We start from the raw sequence: 19,724 nt of genomic DNA, 5'->3' as shown, positions 1-19,724 counted from the left end.
AGCTGTATGTGGGAACACAGTAGTACTACAGTGTTTAATGATGGAATGGTAAGTGTTTTCATGGACAATATAACAATGACAACAACAACAACAATAATGTACCATTGAGTCATTTCTGACTTATGGTTACCCTTTTTTCAGAGTTTTCTTGGTGGAGAATATTCAGAAGTGGTTTACCATTTTCTTTCTTCTGGGGACATTCTGGATTTGTGCAACTTGCCCAAAGTGACACAGGCTGGCTCTTCTGAGATGCACAGTAGGGAATTGAACTCCCAACTTCTGGTCTGGCAGCCAGATACTTAACTCACTGGAGCTGTCTACCCGTTTTAGCAACAGTTTAATGTAAAAAGGGGTGGAGGAAACATGGTTGCCTACGTTGCTATGCCTAATGCTTCAGTTCAGGGACTAGTGTATTATGTGCCATAGAGAGAACCAGTTCTATATATTTTCCATCTAATTCCACTTGTCACTCACACAGTGATAATTGGGATGATCATAGAATGAGGAGACGACTCTACTCACCCTATGATGGGCTGGCACTCCTGGTTTGCAGTGTACTATATATCATCTCAAATTGCAACTATTTATTTAAAATAGTTTTCCTGTCTTTCTCCAAGTCTTTTTAAAAGAAGCAATATAAAAAGCTAAAAAATATATAAATTATTATTTAATTAAACAAATCTATTAAAAATAATAGATTAAAGAGTACAGTGGTGCCCCGCTTGACAAGGATAATCCGTTCCAGGAAAATCGCTGTTAGGCGAAATCGTCTTCAAGCGAAAAAAACCCATTGGAATGCATTGAAAACCGGTCAATGAGTTCCAATGGGGAAATACCTATTTGTCCAGTGAAGATTGCCCATACAGAACCGCTGATCAGCTGTTTATAATTGCTGTCTTCCGAAGCAGGTGTCTGGAAAACAGCCATTTTGCAAAGGGAGGGAAGCCATTTTACAAAGGGAGGCCATTTTACGCAGCCTGAAAAAAAGTCGTTTATTTATTTATTTATTTATTTATTTATTTATTTATTTATTTATTTATTTATTTATTTATTTAACTTATATGCCGCCCACACTACCCGAAGGTCTTTGGGCGGCTTACAACATTTAAAATACAATAAAAAGGCAAAATAAAAGGGCAAAATAATTAAAATGCAATTAAAAATATATGCTCTAAAAATTGCCATGAGACCCACAGCTGATATTATTTCAATTAAAAGCCTTCTGGAACAGGAAGGTTTTGACCTGGCGCCGACATGTCATCAGTGTCGGCGCCAGATGAATCTCAGTCGGGAGGGCATTCCATAGTCTGGGGGCAGCTGCCGAAAAGGCCCTTTCTCTACAAGCCCTCCCTCTTATCTCCTTAAGGGACGGCTCTTTCAAAAGGGCCCCCTGGTTAGATCTTAACTGCCGGGTTGGTTTGCGAAGCAGGCTCCTAATTGACGTCAAGCGAAAAAACCCCCATTGGAATCATCGTTTTGCGATCGCAAAAAACTCATTGTAAAGCGATTTCGATGTCATGCGGGGTAAGTGTCAAGCGGGGCACCACTGTACTAAAATACATTTAAAGCAACACATTTAAAAGCAGCAAAGGCACAAACAATCTCATTAAAAAAAAACCTTCTCAGATAGTCAGTCAGTAAGGAAAAGCCTTCCTTCCTTTGCCTGCTTGTGGAAGGACAACAAAGATGGGCCTAATCTGGCTTCCTATGGGAGAGAGTTCCAGCTGCTAGTTTTGTCAGTTTGCAACGAAACCTCTTCAATATCAGGATGGTGACATGGCTTATTTGGCACCAAGGATCTTTTCCCAGAAAATCAAAAACTTGTCCCAAGTGTCTGAAGAAGATAAGGGGCTCCCTGAGCTTTCAGTGGAAGTAGTGGTTGATGCTCACGAATACCCCATAGCTATTGTGCTGGACCTTTGTTTCTGAAAACATAAGGTTTGTTTATGTATCTGGAAACAATTTTTGACACTCACTGTTTGGGTTGATAATTCAGTTTTCTTTCACTGTGCACTAAGAAATTACACAAGGAACATGCCAACCATTATCTACCATGTACTGACAATAGTTTCCCAGAGCCTCTTAATTACTCCACTTACTCCTCAGCTCTTAGCATTGATTTTAACTTTCTTTGTTGATACAATTCTATGCACTCTCACCGTGCTTTGAAAGGGTCTCTCAGATGCAGAATTTGTTCTGCCTTAAGGACTGGGGTGTGCACTAATTTAATCTGAATTTTCCTGACATCACAAGTTTGTTGTCAGAGGCAGAACAGATGCTTCCTTTGGAACAGTGGTTCTTAACCTGGGCGATAATGCCCCCCAGGGGGCGATTTCATTTTTCAGGGGGGCGGTAGAACGAAAAGGGGCGGTGTGGGGGCGCTGGAGCAGAAGGGGGGCGGTAGGGGGCGCTGGAGCAAGCCAAACCTGTGAAGATGGCTGCAGCCTTTTTACAATGTGCATGAATATATATTTTCCTCCTATCTTAATTTAGTTTCAAAGTTTTTGTCTTGAAATTTTTAGTTCCTGCATTTTATGCCCTTTTTAAATTTCTTTTTGAGTCTTAAAATTCGCTTGCAACTAAATCATTAAATGTTACTTTTGGGGGGCATTTCATTTTCTTGGAATTGAATTTTGTTTTCAGGGGTCATTGGATTTAAGTGTCTTAAATAAATAAACAAACAAACAAACAAACAAACAAACAAACAAACAAACAAACAAATAAATAAATAAATAAATAAATAAGATATAATAAGAAATAAGAGGGGGGCGATGATAACTTCCTCAATAGCTCAAGGGGGCCTTTCTTTCAAAAAGGTTAAGAACCACTGCTTTGGAAGGCTGTGCTTGGATCTTTGATTTCTTAAAACTTGCCTGCCTCCATTGGTAAACCGTCCCATATAGCAGAAACTTGAAAGACATGGACCATGAAGACTGCTAACCTATGGCTGCAGTTCTTCATGAATTCATTTGAGCAATTGAAGAACACATTTTGCCCCCCACTGTAGGCGGTGTGATGCCTATGTTTTGATAATCTGAAATGTAATGGAGGAAGAAAGTGGGACCCATTCTCCATTTGGCATTTATGTGAAGAGCAGGGATGAGACCTCTGCCAAAAACTCAAGGCTAGCTATTGCACAGATAACCACGTGAAGAACTATAATTACAGATACGCAACCTGCTTTATCCATGAAAGCTCACATTAAAAAAATATAAAAGTAAATCTTTAAGGTGCCACCATGTTTTTGTCTTTTTTTTACTTGTTCTTTAATTTTAATTAATTTCAATTTCTGTTCTTACTTATCATGCTTGCACAGACTAACATGGCTACCCCTTTCCAAGCTAGTCCACTGGTCTATTAGTGGATTATTGAATAAAGATCCTATCCTGTAACCATCCAGAAACTCACATTTCTTTTATAGAGTGAAGAAACATATTTAGTACTTTGATATTATAAATGAAATCCTATGTCAATAAAGCTTTACTTTAAAAAAAGACAACAAAGTTTAGCAAGTTCTGATTTGCCAATGTAATAATGTAGCTAAATCTGGCAGCAAGGGATAATTTAAATTAGCTAGGAGAGATTAGAACTAAAAAGACACCTCCAATAGTTTTTATTGGGGTTGTTTTATAAACTTAGTCTTAGAAATTCAAAGGATTTTATTAAACATTGTTTTTGTTACTCCTGTAGGATGGCAGATACCTGTCAAAATTCCTACATGTCTAAAGAACTGTTAAAAGTACATGAGCCTTACCCCCCCTGCCATCTTTGCATCTGCTAGTAAAACATGCTGGATGGTCTCCCTGTCAATAAATATAGGTATACTAATCACCATCATCATCATGGATCAGCAAGTCAATTCTGACTTATGGTGGCTAGATATAATTCCCTTTAAAGACTATTTTCCTCATAATTTCCTCTTTGTCCACCATTTGTGACATCATAATCTTGTTGTTCTTTTAAAATAACCATTTCCCCCCTCTTTTGGACCATTACTTATCGCTGAGGCACATCCAGTGCCCTATGATTTCAGTTTCTTGGATTTACTTATCCGATGGCAATACGGTAGTGACAGCTTCCATTTCATGAAAGTGTAAATCGTTGATGTCATTGTGCAGCTTGTTTTGGCTTAGAAAGGTTAAAGATGAATGATTCATACTTAAAACTGGCTCTCACTGAATGAACAGATTTCTTCAAAAAGAAAATTGAGAAAAGATCTGGAAGAAGGCAGAAGATTTTATTCTAAGAATGTTTGATGTAGTTATACAGTAGACCCTCGACTTAAGGAATTAATCCATATTGGAACGGTGGCTGCAAGTTGAAAAGTTTATAGGTCGAGTCTCCATTGACCTACAATGCATTGAAAACTGATTAATCTGTAACCGGCCGTTTTTGTTCCATTTTGGGTTTTTGTCCCGTCTGTAGGTCGATTCTCCAGCTGCAAGTTGAACCTAAATTTTGTGGCCAGAGAAATCTGTAACTCGAAAAGTCTGTAAATGGAGCCGTCTGTAAGTCGAGGGTCCACTGTAATCCAATGTAATGCCAACTTTGTTTGGAGTCTTGAGTGCTTTACAAGTTTCTCTTCCAGACGTCTGATTAAAAATATAGAAATCTTAAACTGGGGAGGTATGTTCCTGATATTTCTTACACTTTGACACTTTATCAACTAGTAGAAGATATTGCTCTTACTGTCATGGACATAGACATTAAAATGCAGGGCCTGTCTATAAATGACTCCAGATAGGAAAAGAAGATTGGACAGGCCAATAGTCTATAGGAACATAAGAAGAGCCCTGCTGGATCAGGCTGAGGGCCCAACTAGTCCAGCTTTCTGTATCTCACAGTGGCCCCCCTCTGAGAGTGAGACAACTAGATACCTGTCCCCTGATACCACTCCCCTACAGCTGGCATTTGGAGGTACCTTGCTTTAAAACCTGGAGATTAAACATCCCCATCATGGCTTGCAACCTGTGATGGACTTTTCCTCCAGAAATCTGTCCAATCCTCTTTAAAGGCATCTAGACCAGATGCCATCACCACATCCTGTAGCAAGGAGTTCCACAGACTAATAACGTGTAATACAAAATAGCTTCCCAGTGTTCTTAAATACCTGCATCTAATGTTTCTCCTTATCCATATGGGTACACTGACACCAAAATATCACTCTACTTTCTCAGTTATTGAGATTTCACCTCACTCATTATTTCACTAAACCAGCAATTACTTTTGTTACAGTTTTTCAGTTCTGGTCACTATGATTGGGTAGCACATAATCCTGCCTACCATTTTGCCATATGTACAACATTTTCACATTCATGATTTTGTTCTCCCTTACTGACCATTCAAAAAAATTCTAAATATTTCTTCTAACAACTCCAGCCTGGAGGCATCCTATACAAATTGCACCCACTTGTATACCATGTCATGTCTTTCCTGAAAAATATTAGTGTCACCAAAGTTTTCTTCAATTCTTATATACGTGTTTTCATCTCATTAAGAATGAACGTCAACTTAATTAACATTGCATCTGGCTGCTAGGCAGAAATATTATAGTTCCGCTTATTCCAATCAGATTTCCTTCGTGGCCAAGTACGAATCTTTAATAGATATTAGTGAGATTAGGAACAGCAATTAATAGAATTATATAAACAAGTAGATCAACCAGGAATTAACTAGGAGCATATAAAATGCACCCTGAGCTTGCACTTGGCAACAAACTCAATGCAGAATCAGATTCCTGTGTGAAGAGCCAGCTGCCAAGAGGTTGGTCAGTCTTCAGCGCTGATAGGTGGGTAACTCATTGTCCCAGTTTCTTTGTATTTGTGTGAATGCAGAATAGGATCATTGCATATTTGTAAGCATTAATCATCTAAATTCTACATTAGAATTAGTAAGAATTCTTTCCCCATGACCAACCTCTCTGTTAGGAGAGGGCTTCAGCAAGTTTTTTCATCATGTTGTTCATGCTCTATGGTTGGGTTCATTTGCCAGAATTCAATCTGCCATTCTTAGCAGGAGTTACCGTTTCTGAAGTAATGGGTATACTAGAGCATGAGTATTAAGTTTCACCAGGGATGTTTTTTGCAAATGTATGAAGCTGAGAGGAATAGCTAGTCATGTTAGGTGTAAGTTAATTGTGTTAATGGTGAACAGTTCTGGTTGGCACATTTTGAGAAGTATATTGACAAACTGGAATATATCTAGAAGACAACCAAGATGGGTAAGAGGTCTGCTAATCCTGTCTGTTGAAACATATGAAAGAGCAAGAAATAGCAAAGGAGCACATTATGTTTATCAGGAAGGGAAGACACAATACTTGGCTAAAATATCTGGAGAGCTGTCATGCATCATTTGGCTATAGAAAACAGAATAGGACTAGGACTAGAACTAGATGATGGAAATGAGTTGAAATCTGCTTCCTTGCAAACACCAGAATAAGATTCCTAACAATTAGAGTTATTTTATACTGTAGTGGAACTGGTTGTAATGGGAGTTATTGGGTCCTCCTTGACTGGTGTCTTTTAAGTAGACACTGGACAGATATCTGTCTGTAAATAATACAACTTTTCATTGATTAGCAGGTTGGACTAAATGACCTTAAAGATCATGTCCAACTCTATAATTCATTGATCCAATCAATGAATATGTTGGCTTCTCTGTTGAGTATAAAGAAAGCATTAAAATCCTGCTGCTGCTCCTTTGTTCCACCATTTAAGAAAGCCTATTATGATACAATAAGCATAACATAGAAAGCATTTTGAGTAGCTGGAATTTGGGAATCAGATGTGCTCTTTCATTACTGCTGATTGCTATGTATGCAATTTCATACACATGAGATCAAGAATAGAATAGAAAGTAGTCCTGATAACAGGACCTTATATCCAGCCTCTCTGCAGCTGAAGGAGGGTATAAGATCAACATGTGTCAAAAGGAAAAAGGGGGGAAACACAGATGGGCTTCTCCTGGATTTCCCCCAGAAAGATTTGTAGGACTGTAGAGATGGAAAAAATCCCAAAGATTATCTAATCCGATTCCTGACAATGCTGGAAATGTATCTTTAAATAACCCAATAGATGGTAATCAAAGCTCTGTTTAAAAGTCCTTGGAGAAGGAAAGTCTATCATCTTCCAAAGTAATCCATTCTGCCATCAGAAACACTTGGGGGAGTAATTTGAACCCATTGTTTCAGGTCCTTTGGTTTGGAGCCGTGGAAAACAAGGTTGCCCCATCTCCCATGGAAGAGCCCTTAAAGTAGTGTCTTTTTTCAATTTAGCGTTGAGATGTGTGTCTTGGGATCTACTCTCTGGCCCACCAATGAGAAGAGGGATATTAGAGATCGGACTTTCTTCAGCTGTCTTTTCAATACCTTCTGAATGTTTTTTACGTTTCACATTGTTTTACGTGGGTGTTTTAATATTACTATGTTACAATGTTTTTAATTGTTTATTTTATTTTTAATTCCATTTGTTTTAACTATGTGTGAGACAGCTTGAGTCTTTTCAATGGGGACAAGTCAGCAGCAGAAAGAAGTGAGTGAATGAGGCAGAGCATTAAAACATCTGCTAAATAAAACATTTCAGTCTCAGCATAAAATGCTGTTATATATGGCCTTATCATTGCTGGTTTTTAAAAAAGTGTGTGTGTGAAAGACACACATATTTCTTCATTTGCGATTTTAAAAATCTTTAGCTGTTGCTGAGAGTGAAGTGTGTGCATCTGTATGTAAACTGCAATTGCATTTTGGGACCTTGTTGTCTTTTGGAAGGCAGTGTGGCCTGATTTTTTTTTAGTGTGGCAAATAAAATATTTTAGTAGACAGATACAGTATGATCTGGAATCCAAATAGTGAACAGCTTGGAGACCGAAAGATTGCTGTTATGTAATTTGAGGAGTGAACCAGATTCCTTTCTTTTTCTTAATAAGTCACTTGCTTCCACATTCTGTATCTAAAAGAACTTTGCTTTGCTTTTGTATGCAGCATGAATCCTGCCCTTTTCATCCTTCTCCCCTTGGTCTTTGCCTTGACTTTGGGTCAGAGTATGTCTCTTTGCATCCCTGTTGAGTATGTCATCCACGTGGAAAAAAGAGAATGTGCCTACTGTCTGGCCATCAACACGACCATCTGCGAAGGATTCTGCATGACCCGGGTATATTCTTACAATGTGCTTTTTTGAGTCCTTTTTAATATCACTTCACCATCCTTTGCCTGGGATCCTTCTCTTTAGCGAATTATAATAGAAAGAAATATCATGAAAGTGACACAAGGGAGAATAATACGAAGTCATAGTCAGCAGGACGGTTTACTCCAAAGGGGACACTACAGCACCTAAGAAACTGAGCAGAGATATAATCATAACATAGATAGTCCCTTTTTGCACAGATGCACAAACTAAGTTATAGAAGATGCAGGAGGCTGAGTAGAAAAAAGCCAAGCCTATGAGAAATCATTTATGTGAACTTCAGAAAAAGTTTGAAAAAGGTATTAATAAAGAAACAGTGGATATATCTAAAGGAAGGAAAACTCCAATAATGAAATTACAGCAGAAGAGTGAAAGGAAGTAAGTTTGAGAAACTGTGAAATTTAAGAAGTAGCTCAAGTTTTGTAATATAAAGAAAACAGAGGATGATTAGACAAAAAAGGACATGAATGAAATGCTGCAACTGGACAGGACATAAGGCTTATATTGAATGTGAAAGGAACATGAAAGTTATGGAGATAAACATTATGTGAACAGTTGATAATTTTTTAGACAGTTGCAAGTGGTCTAGAAAATTTCATTACTGTTCCACCACAACAGTTATGTTAAGGACATTTTCTTGATCTTTTAAAAAATCAGTTTCCACTGTCAGTGTGCACTCCCAGTCTCTTTTATTCCCCCCCCCCATTAAATTGACTAGAATAGAGCTGAATCAATTTTTATTCAATTTTAATGAATTAGCACTACTCTATGGGATTATGTATGTTAAGGAGGTGATGGTGACTATACTACAAAATATAAAGATGTGACCGACCTGCCCCACACTATGGCTGGCTCTTACCCTTTAATTATATATACAGTAATTGTTAAGCAACTCATCCTGTATTAAGATTGATTTTGTGAGAGAAATAATATGTGAATTTTTCCAGTTTAGAATTGGGATCCTTTCCAGTTCTATGGTTCTGTAATTCTATGGATATCCCTAAGGGAGAGAAGTTCAGAGGAAGCCAGGTGTCTTTTCCTCCTTTGTCACTTTTGGGTTTCGGAAGTGATCGCCTGAGCACAGGCAGTGAATGGTTGAGAAATGGGCTCAAACTAGGAATCAGAAATAACAAACCCAACAACAGAGTAAGGAGAGATGAGGGTAAGAAGTAGATGAGCTGAGAAAAAAAGAATGCTGTAGAAAGTGAGCTGAGAAGCAATGAAGAGGGGAAAGTCAGAAACATAACAATGGATCAGATCTGAAAACAAGATAATGGTCAAGGGTTCCTTTTGGACCTATACCCGACTAAAAGGGAGGGTAGTGAGATAACAAGGTTCAGTGAAACAGATTATGCAGTGAAGAAAGAACACGAAATGCAGTTTTATTGAGATAAATTTTTAAAAAGTGAGTTGCTTCAACTATACAGTAGTTACCATGGATTTGTACGGTCCAAGGGTGCCAAGAGCGAGAGGAGAAATGATGAAGTAAAAGGAAGGACAGACTGTTCTCTGAACAGAGGGTTAAAAAAAAGTGTTCAAGGATATGGAATAACCGTTGGCTTTCCCTTACAGGACAGTAATGGTAAGAAGCTGCTGCCCCGGAGTGCCTTGTCCCAGGAAGTGTGCACATACAAGGATATGATGTACAGGACCGTGGTGATCCCTGGCTGCCAGCATCACGCTGCCTCTTATTACTCTTACCCTGTGGCACTGAGCTGCAAGTGTGGGAAATGCAACACCGATTATAGTGACTGCATACAAGAGGCAAGCCGCACTGGTTATTGCAACACACCCCAGAAACTACATAATCCATGAGGTACTGGCAGTTCATCTTGCACATCGCATACATACATACATACATACATACATACATACATACATACATACATACATACATACATACATACATACATACATACATACATACATACATACATACATACATACATACATACATACATACATACATACATCCTTCTTGACACATAGCAAACTAGCTGCAGCCAAGAATAAATAGAATGGGTAGCACACTCAGTTTTTCTTCTGTCACATTATTTTGAAATGAAAAAAAAAGGAAACAAAATTGGCTGCTGGACGCCCTCTCCCCTTTTTTACTTAGGACTCACAGACACAAGAAATAAGTTATACCAAAATATAGCAGTGTCACAGTCCTGCAAGTATGCCTACAACTATAGTATATGTTTTCAGAGAAGAGTGAAACACTAATACTAGTATAGTGTGAAATTTCTCAAACAATCTGCATTTCCCCCCAGATTCATTCTCCTTCCTAAGAGGTGAAGGAGCCAAGTAGAGAAATCTATCTTTTCTATTCTTGCCCGGCTAGCTTGAGGAAAGAGAACCAAGGACCAGCATTACTATGTCGGCCACTTTACATAGATATAGAATCAAATATTAAAAGTTGTAATACTTTTATTTGCTTTATTTATTTTGCAATATACAGAAGGATTGCATTATTATTCACTTATAAAACCTTAAAAAACTTAAAACAAAGGGTACATATAAAATACAGCAATATATGATTGATTAGATATTTATCGAGAATTAATAATTTTTGACCAAAATCATGCAACATCAATTGTACATTCTCTCTCCTCCAACAAATCTTCCTCCGTACACATAGTAGGACATAATGAGCATTCATATCAATGTTGGATGGTTTGGTTTTCTCCACATTCATGTTTTTATCCCAGCAGATATCCCCATTTGTCTAAATTATCCTTGCTTAGAAACGGTCAACACCACATCAGATAGCAGTAACTATGGAAACCAAGACATCACATGACACTGAGAAGCTACTTGTATTATATTACGAGCATTTGTGGGCAAATATGTCACCAAGTGCAGCTTTTTGAAGATTCCTGCTGCAATAAATTACTCCATCTCAATATGGCACAAGCCTTTTATTTTGGAACAAGACATTTGCTGTTGCTGCACCAAGCATTAATTTGGAACAAAAACTAGTATGCCAATAAGCATTTACTGACCAGTTGTGCTGGTTTGTAAGCATTACGGTGTGGTCTTAAGCTTCTGGGAAATGTACAGTGGGTCCAAACCTCTGCAGCATAGCAGCTGACGTTGAACCAGTGTCTCATGAACAATGAGGGCCACAAGTGGGCTGATTTGCATGGTGGTAAGCCCTCTTTCTATTGATACAGCCCATAATTATTGCAGATGATGTGATTGTCCCTTCAATTTGTTTCAGTAAATGGGAAAGTGATTGCTCTAAAATCACCACCCCTTCCATTCTAACTACTATAAACCAGTCAGGCTTGGGATGTGTTGAACATTCTGATGTGGGCTGCCTCCCTCCACTCCTCCTGACCAGAGAGGGTTGCTTTCCTAAGCTATCAGAACAATCCAACAAACTCTAGTATATTCAAACAGTCCCTCCAAGCTGAGCTTAATGTCAAGGGTCTCCAGTGTTCTTACTTACTGGGATATTGAGAGGTTCTGTAAAATATACCTTTTTCACAGAACCTATTTCTGCCTTGTTCTTGAAAAATGTAGTGTGACTTTGCTGTAACTGTGCCAGGAATTAGCTCAGGGGGTGGTGTTAATATCTTTCCAAAGAGAAATGCTTATCTTTGTTGATCAGAACAGTTTCCCATGAGACATTCCTGTAGACACTCATGTTTTACAGACAAGAGCCATGTCACTAATTTGACTTGACTTTTCCATAGCTTTTTGCGTTAGCAAGTAAACAAAGTGAAAAAAAACTTCTTGTTGGCTTTAGTTTATTTCCTCTTGCTTACAGAATTTCACATGCTTGATCTCAGTCCTGGGAAATGTTCAAAAGCTTGAAGTTTTAACATGGGCTTGTTCAAGTTAGCAATGCTAATGCCAATGCACTTTCACAACAGAAGGGGATGGAAGCGTAAAAAGATTTAGCAGAGACTGAAGAAGCAGCCCCATCCTAAATTCAGTTCAATAACAAGATGCATAGCAGATAATACCTCAGAAAAGGCACAGGAAAGACACAACATACAGATGGTCATCATTATACTAGTCAAAACTTTTTTATTCTGCCAGGGATAACTCCCGAACTGCATATATGAATTACTGGTACATTTAGAGAGTGGCATATAGTTTCTTAATAAAGGTCAAGCCCATACGCTTCTTGGATGACAGTCTCTCAGATGAGATTACTGGGTACAGAAATTCTCTAGTTCATTATGAACAATAAAAGTAATTTAGTTTCAGTAGAACAGCTTGCTAAACACCACACACACACAACTGCATAGCAGTATGGTTCAAGAATATACTGTATATTATTAATAATCAGACACATTCCTTAGCTTCCAACATAGGTCCTGCACACCATTTTTAAGAACCTTTGTGTAGGTAACTATCGAATAACTTTCTCTGTGCAAAATGCAAGTATGGTTACCGAATTTATGTTGCACACAATGATTGAGTTCTCTTATGCTGTTTTCTATTTGAACAGTTACCACAGGAACCAATTTTTTTACTCTACGAAAAGTCATAAATACAGGTGTAGAAAAAGTCACACATCTTTGTTCCCCAATTTACTTTCAGTAAGTGAGATAACGGTACAAAAGATTGTACTTGAATGTCACTTTATTCTAGCTGAAAATACTGCAAGAGCAGTGAATCACCAGCATCTGAGAAACCCAAGTACAACTGCCAAATTTGTTTTCCAACGATTACAAAAGATTTGGCCCCACCAATATTTGGTTAGCACATCTTGTCTTGCTCCACTCAGAAATAAAATGAAACAAAATGAAATAAAATAAAATAAAATAAACTGAGCCACTGCCATTTCATTCTCAGAGGCTTCAGTCTCTCAATTTCCAAATCTAGAAGACACTTCTCTCTTTTACACTTACAAATATTTGTCCTACCACTCTAGTGTCACAACTTTTGAGTATGAAAGTCACAAAGAAGAACATATATGCCACCAATGGAAAACTGACTAGCCTAAGCACATAGTCTGGTAACAATGAAAGGGGCATAGTGGTCCTGGCTTTAGTTCAAGTTCTTCCAAGAAACAACAGTAAGTCAAATGAGCTGCCATTGTATTCTTGTATCTTGACTGGTGATTCTTGTAGATCTGTTTCAGGACGTCCGGTGAACGAGACGAAAATCTATGGGGAAAGTCTTCCGTACTGCCATAGTTCTATAAGAAATTCTCCAAGTCCAATAAAGTAAACACCTTGGGCTATGCCAAAGAGCGGTGCAACCACTAGTGCTCTGCAGCCAGCCCCCTTCAAAAAGGCGGAGGGACCCTCCTGTAACCAAACCTGCCTGAAAGAGAGGAAACCCCAGGAACTATTTAGTTACACGATTATTCAATGGATTACTTAAAATAATTTCACCACCACTGTGTCTATATCTCAAATATTAACACACATGCTAGCCCTCGCTGAGAGCCTGCATAATTCCCTCCTGCAGCTATAATTCATTTCATTTAGTTAGGCCTTACAGTATGATTCTGATAAGTTCATAGTAAGTTTCAATGTTAATCTCTCCTATCTGGAAGCTCCTGAAAACAGTTTCTGCACAGCAGCATTCTAGACAGTGGGTGTAAACCAGAAACTACAAACCACGGTTCAGACTGGTTGATTTGGTGCATTCTACATGCTCTGACATAACTGCATGGTGACTTCACACATGTTGTGGGTTTAATAAATGAAAAGTGGCTTTCAGATTTCATACTATGTAATCGAAGTCTTTAACTCCTCATGATTTTACTATAATTCACAGCTATCTGCCACCTGTCTAGACAGATCTTTGCGGTGTGTGTATGTTTAAATGTCTTCACAAACAGCTTCCACATTTAATACACTGTGCAACACTATGAAGTTCTGCTTATGGTTATGCTGAGCAGTTAAACAACACACAATACTCTGTAGGCTTTTTTTTTACCTTGCACAATCAGTGATTCCATTATAGTTCTCGTTTCTTCCCTTGCCCATCGACTGAAGTCGTGTCTTTATTACTGAAAAACAAAAGCATTAATTGAGAGTTCTGAAAATGAATGTAAACAAACCTCACAACATGGGTCTACAGCACACTGCAATTTCCTTCGTTCTTATGAATCATGGAGGCATCCAGGAAGAAATAAATTTCTTCACATAGAAAGCCCCAAACAAAAATTGTTTCAAAAAATCCATTATGAATTCCTTTTCCCAGTTCCCTTGTGAGCACCGAAGGGCCGACATGAACTATTGTAAAATTGAATTTATGACCTCTTTTATTTCTCTTCTACCTCTCTCTCCAAAAGGGATTCAAGGTGGTAATGCACTGTTGCACACCTGGAAATTTGAAACAAACAGACGTTGCTATGTAGTAAACTGTCTTGTACTGGCCAAAATCCTATTGAGTATATTATGCCTGTGCAATGGTAATTATATCAATGGCAGAGGGAAATTGCTAGCAATTAAAGCGTTCCTGCTTCTATCCCAGTTTGCCTGACTAGCCCACAATGAGAAAAAAAATGCAAGAACATTCTGGGGGAGTTTCAGGATTGAAGTAGGAACTATTTAATTACTGGCAATCTCCCCCTGCCCATGATGTCATCACACTTATGCAGGAGTAAGTCACTCAACAGATTTTGGCCATTGAGCCAGACCATCCAGCTGTATAATTCACACAAACCCTCAAGGGTTTTAGACAATATTCTTTCCTAGCTTTGCCTGGAAGGGTTCAGGGTTGAACCTGCATTCTTCTGCAATGCACAGCATGAGCTTTATCACTTAGTTACAGCTACTCTGCTTCACTAAAATGGAAGAGGGAAATAGATGGAAATAAAACTCTTCTTACCATCACAAGGACTGACAGACACAGCTGCCACTGAGCCAGCGATGCAACCAGCAAGAAAAGAACGACAGAAAGAGGCTCTCTCCTCTGTGAAATCCTGTTCTGCTCTATTCAAATGGGCAAATAGCGGGAAGTAGATAATGGAGAATGGAACATCCCTAGAAGACAATAATTATTCCACATTCAAAAGGTGACATGGAAAACTGCTCTGCAAGAGCTTTTTTTAAAGTCACCAAGAGGCCCAGGTCAAAATAAATGTCCACTTGAGACGCTTCCTCATCACCTCCTCATCACAACTTGTTTCGGTGTCATTTTTCCCCCTCAGGTGGGAAAAAAAGTACACATATAATACTTTTTTAAAAAAAACTATGCATCATATGCTACAATAACAAACAAACAAACAAATTACACACAATGACAAACTGCATCCAAAATGTTTCTCTTCTTGTTTCCCTACTTTGTGTGTCAGCATATTCAGAGAAGAAATTATCCAAAGGTATAAGCACTGGGTGCTGTTATTGGGTCTGTCTTAAGGCCTAAGCTGAACACACAAGTCCCTTGGGAGATCCCAGCAGAGTATGATTTAAAAAAGGAGTCATACAATGGCACCTCATAATTTTTAGGTGATGTGTGTGACATCTTCCTGCTTGTCTAGCTTCAGGTGCTGCACTGCCATCCCATCCTCCCTCAGCTGCTGTTGTGCCTATTATACAGGTCATGCTAGATAGAGGTTTCCGGGACTTACAATCTCTGTCACTGGTTGTGCTGGCTAGGGAATTCTGGGAATTCCTCAAGCTCTAATTCTGGGACAACAGGGGAAAGAAGACGAACAGGTAAAGGGCTTCTTTCATGAACAATACTGCAGGCTTACTCCCATTTAAGTGTACATGGAAGAGCAACTTAAGCTCTCTGAGTCCTCCCAAATGAAGGGATGAAATATTTACAAATATGTAGGAAGGATTCCCTGTACCGCAAAGACCCTGTCCAAACCAATGCGGCCTACACGATCCAATGGTTCAAAGGATAGCTATAAAAATGCTGTAACTGATTCTCCTCATATATTATAACTAATGCACAATTAATTGTTGAACACTTTTTAAATTGAATTTTTAAAATTTTAGCCATATAATAGGTTTTATGAGCTGGTCACCCAACTGTAGCAAATAAACTGAATAGAAAAGAGGTCTAGCCTCATCTGCTCCCGCTGTTTGGGATGTAATGTACTTCCATGGGGAGGGAGGGAGCCTTCAGAAGACATGACCAACTGCGTGGGATAGAAAGGGAAAGAGACAGAAGGGAGGAAGAAGAAAAAAGACAACCCTCCTCTATATTGTCATCTTCTCAAGACAAAGAATAGGCCCTGCCCACCTATTATTTTCTTTGTCTCTTGCACACACTACCTGTTTCCCTGGAGGAAACTGCATGCCTCCCACCAAAGGCCAAACTCTCTCCAGAGCCACCTGTTTCTTCAAATAAATGCCTCCCAAATTTAATCTTCCTTAATTTAGGAAGTGTGCAAGCCACTCCCATGGGGGAGTGATAAATGTATTCTGGGTGTGAAGGCATTCAGGTTTGGACGAGTTAAGAAAGGGTGGTTGAAAGGGCACAGACATGATGGGGTGGAGTGGAAACAAGAGCTGGGGACTCAAGACACCACGTTTAGGAACCAATGCTCCAAAATATCAAAGAAATGAATAAAGTGCTTGAGTTTGGAGGACAAAGAAATGTATAGATCATTTGGGTAAGCTCTCATTAAAGCTTCTGCATCCCCTTCCAGTGTACCATAATTTTGCCAAGAATATCCCTGTCTTGGGTTCTTCAGGGGAAGGAAAAAAGATATACAAATATCATAATACAAAAAATATCCTGACTGATTGAGCTGAGGCTAGGTTGCTACTATTAGCACTACCTATGTCTGCAACAATTTTGCTCAGGTTGTCATGAAAATACAAGTCGAATAAATAAATAAATAATTTTTCTCCCGTTAGGTTTCTGAGCTTCTGAACAAGAGTTGGCAACAATGTAACAATTAGCAACACTATGCTAATTATTAATGCAATCCTCTCCATGTGTAAAACCAACATGTTGGACCCAGGGCAATTGTCCCCTGTGTCTTTCCCCTTTAACAGACTCTGTGCTCTGCAAATAAATAAGGAAGAAAGGTGCATTTTTTTTTTTACCTCAGCAAGGTAGCTCCGAGACCTTTGTAAAGCCCCCTAATGCCCTGGGTACGCAGAAGCTCAGCGGCTATCTTGGTGGCAGATACTCTCTCTGGAAAGGTCTGAGGCCCCACATTGTATGCTCTAGTTAGAACAGGGGTGACAGCTACAAGCTTGCATCCAGAAGGTGAACACAGAATTTTGCTCTTCAGCTGTGGAGATGCTGAAATGAGTATAGAAAATACAATGCAATTAATATTCTAAAAATTCTGATTTCACTCTTTCTTATCCCTCAGTATATCATATATGCAAAAAAAATCATACTACTACTTCAAGATAGGATTGCTGAAATTTCCTCCAACTAGCTTCTCATCATAAGCTTACCTTGTTCATGAAACATATAGCCTATGTTGGCACCGTAGGTTACAACCACACAGACCAGGAGAGCAGGGCAATACTTCCTCTTACTTTCTACCAGTTGAAGGGATGAATTGAAGATGTGAGCACAAACATCTATGACCACAGACTTCCTTGTGATTAGGAAAAGTGTTGAATGAGGCTAGGAAACCTTTGGAGAAGCCAACAAATGGAGCACAAGCTCCCTTTTCTAGTTCTGTGTAACATACAGATAGCTGGGAATGGCCAAGGGAAAGGGGCATCTGAAGAGGACATTATTCTGATGCAAACAATTTCTACCCTCCGCATTAGAAGCTGCTGTGTGGGCTGACATCTGATCTCTCACTGTGTTCTTCAACAGTGCTTCAAATTTGTGTATCTAACAAATTTGTGTATCTGACAAATACAAGTCTTCCACTCTTGTATCCTTTGCCCTTTAAAAATTTAGAAGTACTGAGTACGAGAAATGTGTTATGGCCATGTTGCTGTTCCTTGCACAACAGTTTAAACTCAGCCTACAATTCCTAAATTTGACATAAATAGGTATACAATGGATAACTTTCTAGCCCCTCTGTCCATACAATGATGATACAGGATACCAGAAACTTGACTTGCAGAGTTTTCTGTCTTAAGCAGATGTTGCTCAGATACTGTTATTCTTTTCAAGCATGAAGTATGTGTGTCTTCTTCACTTGCTTCCTAACTGACCAAACAGACCAAGCAATATGTACACTGGATAACAAGACTAATATGCCTCACACTCTGGTTAAAAGCCATCAATTTATTATTGACTCATCCCAAATCTAAGCCAAACTGAACATTTTTTTGCTTAGCTCATGATGTGCTAGGATTTATGAATGAGATTTACAGAGAAGCCTTGCTATGTACAAATACTTCAGAACCTGTTTTCAGAAACTAGTGTAAAATATGGACAAAGAAGGCAAGCATTCTTACCTAGCCTCCCTGCATCTTGCAGCTGGATTTTTAGCATCTCCATTGGTGTGGTGACAATAACCTGGCAAATCCCAGCACCGCAGCCTGCCATCATCTCCTTTGACAAAGACAGGGCAGTCCTGTAATTAAAAAGGCAGAATATTCATTGTACATATTAAATTGTCATTAAAAATTTGGTAACTTTTAATTTTTCTCAAATATTAGGAGCATACAGAATTAATATACACAGAGCAGAACCCTGCTGATTTTTTTATAATCAAACACTTCATTCATAAACTTCAGTTAGTAGCCATTAAGATTTTCATTTTTGCTTACTAATGCATTAAGAAACTCCAGGAAGATTCTAGTCATGGCTTCTAAATATTCTTACACTATAAATTATTTAAATGAAAGTTGCAATTATTCAAAAATCTTTAGATTTGAAAGTTGCAGTCCTGGAGAAAAAAAACCTTAAAGAACTAGAATCCAAAGAGAGATACGTAAAATGAAATACATATCCATGCTGGATAGCAATCTCAAATTAAATCTTTAAATATTAGTCAAGGGTTTTTAGGTCATTACCAAATGGGAAATGCTACAATAGCTACAGTGGACCCTTGACTTACAGACGGCTCGACTTACAGACTTTTCGAGTTATAGACTTCTCTGGCTGCAAAATTTAGGTTCAACTTGCAGCCGGAGAATCGACATACAGACCAGAAAAAAATCTAAAATGGAACAAAAATGGAACAAAAACGGCCGGTTACAGATTAATCGGATTTCAGTGCATTGTAGGTCAATGGAGACTCGACCTACAGAATTTTCGACCTGCAGCCGCCGTTCCAATACGGATTTATTCCGCAAGTAGAGGGTCCACTGTATGTTGTTATCTGCTGTTATTTTCCACAGTCTAAGTTACTTTACTAACTAACCATTGTCACTTTTTACAGAACAAAGCTTCAAAGGAATAGAACGGACTATCATAAGCCATTACTAGGTGTGAAATACCACACTAACTCACACAATTTGCAACTTGCATCTACTGACTAAAAATTTTCACTTCATTTTGGGACTATATACACCTTTATTGTAAGCCACACAGAGTGGTCGACCAGACCAGATGGGCGGGATATAAATCAATCAAACAAACAAACAAACAAACAAACAAACAAACAAACAAACAAACAAACAAACAAGTGATTGGCATGTACAGTCAGTCACTCTGAGGAAGTGGACTTGATCCATGAAAAAGCTC

The 19,724-nt window shown here is 38.6% G+C and overlaps 2 protein-coding genes across 4 annotated transcripts in view; one reads left to right on the top strand and one right to left on the bottom strand.

Moving 5' to 3' along the window:
• Window positions 1–2,392: 2,392 nt before the first annotated feature.
• Window positions 2,393–19,724, bottom strand: part of LOC110072315 (mitochondrial glutamate carrier 1) — a 29,894-nt gene continuing 12,562 nt past the window's right edge. For all 3 annotated transcript variants that reach the window (XM_078393344.1, XM_020780530.3, XM_072997138.2), the window contains 5 exons: window positions 18,491–18,609; window positions 17,162–17,363; window positions 14,985–15,139; window positions 14,088–14,160; window positions 2,393–13,466 (listed from right to left, as the gene is read on the bottom strand). In XM_078393344.1, coding sequence (XP_078249470.1) covers window positions 13,307–13,466; window positions 14,088–14,160; window positions 14,985–15,139; window positions 17,162–17,363; window positions 18,491–18,609 — 709 coding nt within the window. In that variant the 3' untranslated portion in view covers window positions 2,393–13,306. The remainder of the gene's footprint in view (window positions 13,467–14,087; window positions 14,161–14,984; window positions 15,140–17,161; window positions 17,364–18,490; window positions 18,610–19,724) is intronic.
• On the top strand, window positions 7,980–10,263 carry TSHB (thyroid stimulating hormone subunit beta). The gene is made up of 2 exons (XM_020780664.3): window positions 7,980–8,147; window positions 9,753–10,263. Exons 1-2 carry the CDS (start codon window positions 7,980–7,982, stop codon window positions 9,993–9,995), a joined length of 411 nt encoding a protein of 136 aa, XP_020636323.2. The 3' UTR covers window positions 9,996–10,263.

This window comes from Pogona vitticeps, chromosome 4, assembly GCF_051106095.1.
Source record: "Pogona vitticeps strain Pit_001003342236 chromosome 4, PviZW2.1, whole genome shotgun sequence".
In the NCBI taxonomy this organism is placed as follows: domain Eukaryota; kingdom Metazoa; phylum Chordata; class Lepidosauria; order Squamata; family Agamidae; genus Pogona; species Pogona vitticeps.
Note: the sequence above shows the minus strand (reverse complement) of the source record. Positions and strands in the feature narration are given on the sequence as shown.

Bases quoted from the DNA above. Each gene is read 5' to 3' on its own strand.
- TSHB (XM_020780664.3), top strand. From the start codon at position 7,980: ATGAATCCTGCCCTTTTCATCCTTCTCCCCTTGGTCTTTGCCTTGACT. The intron at 8,148-9,752 runs GTATATTCTTAC...TTTCCCTTACAG, and splicing joins AAGGATTCTGCATGACCCGG to GACAGTAATGGTAAGAAGCT.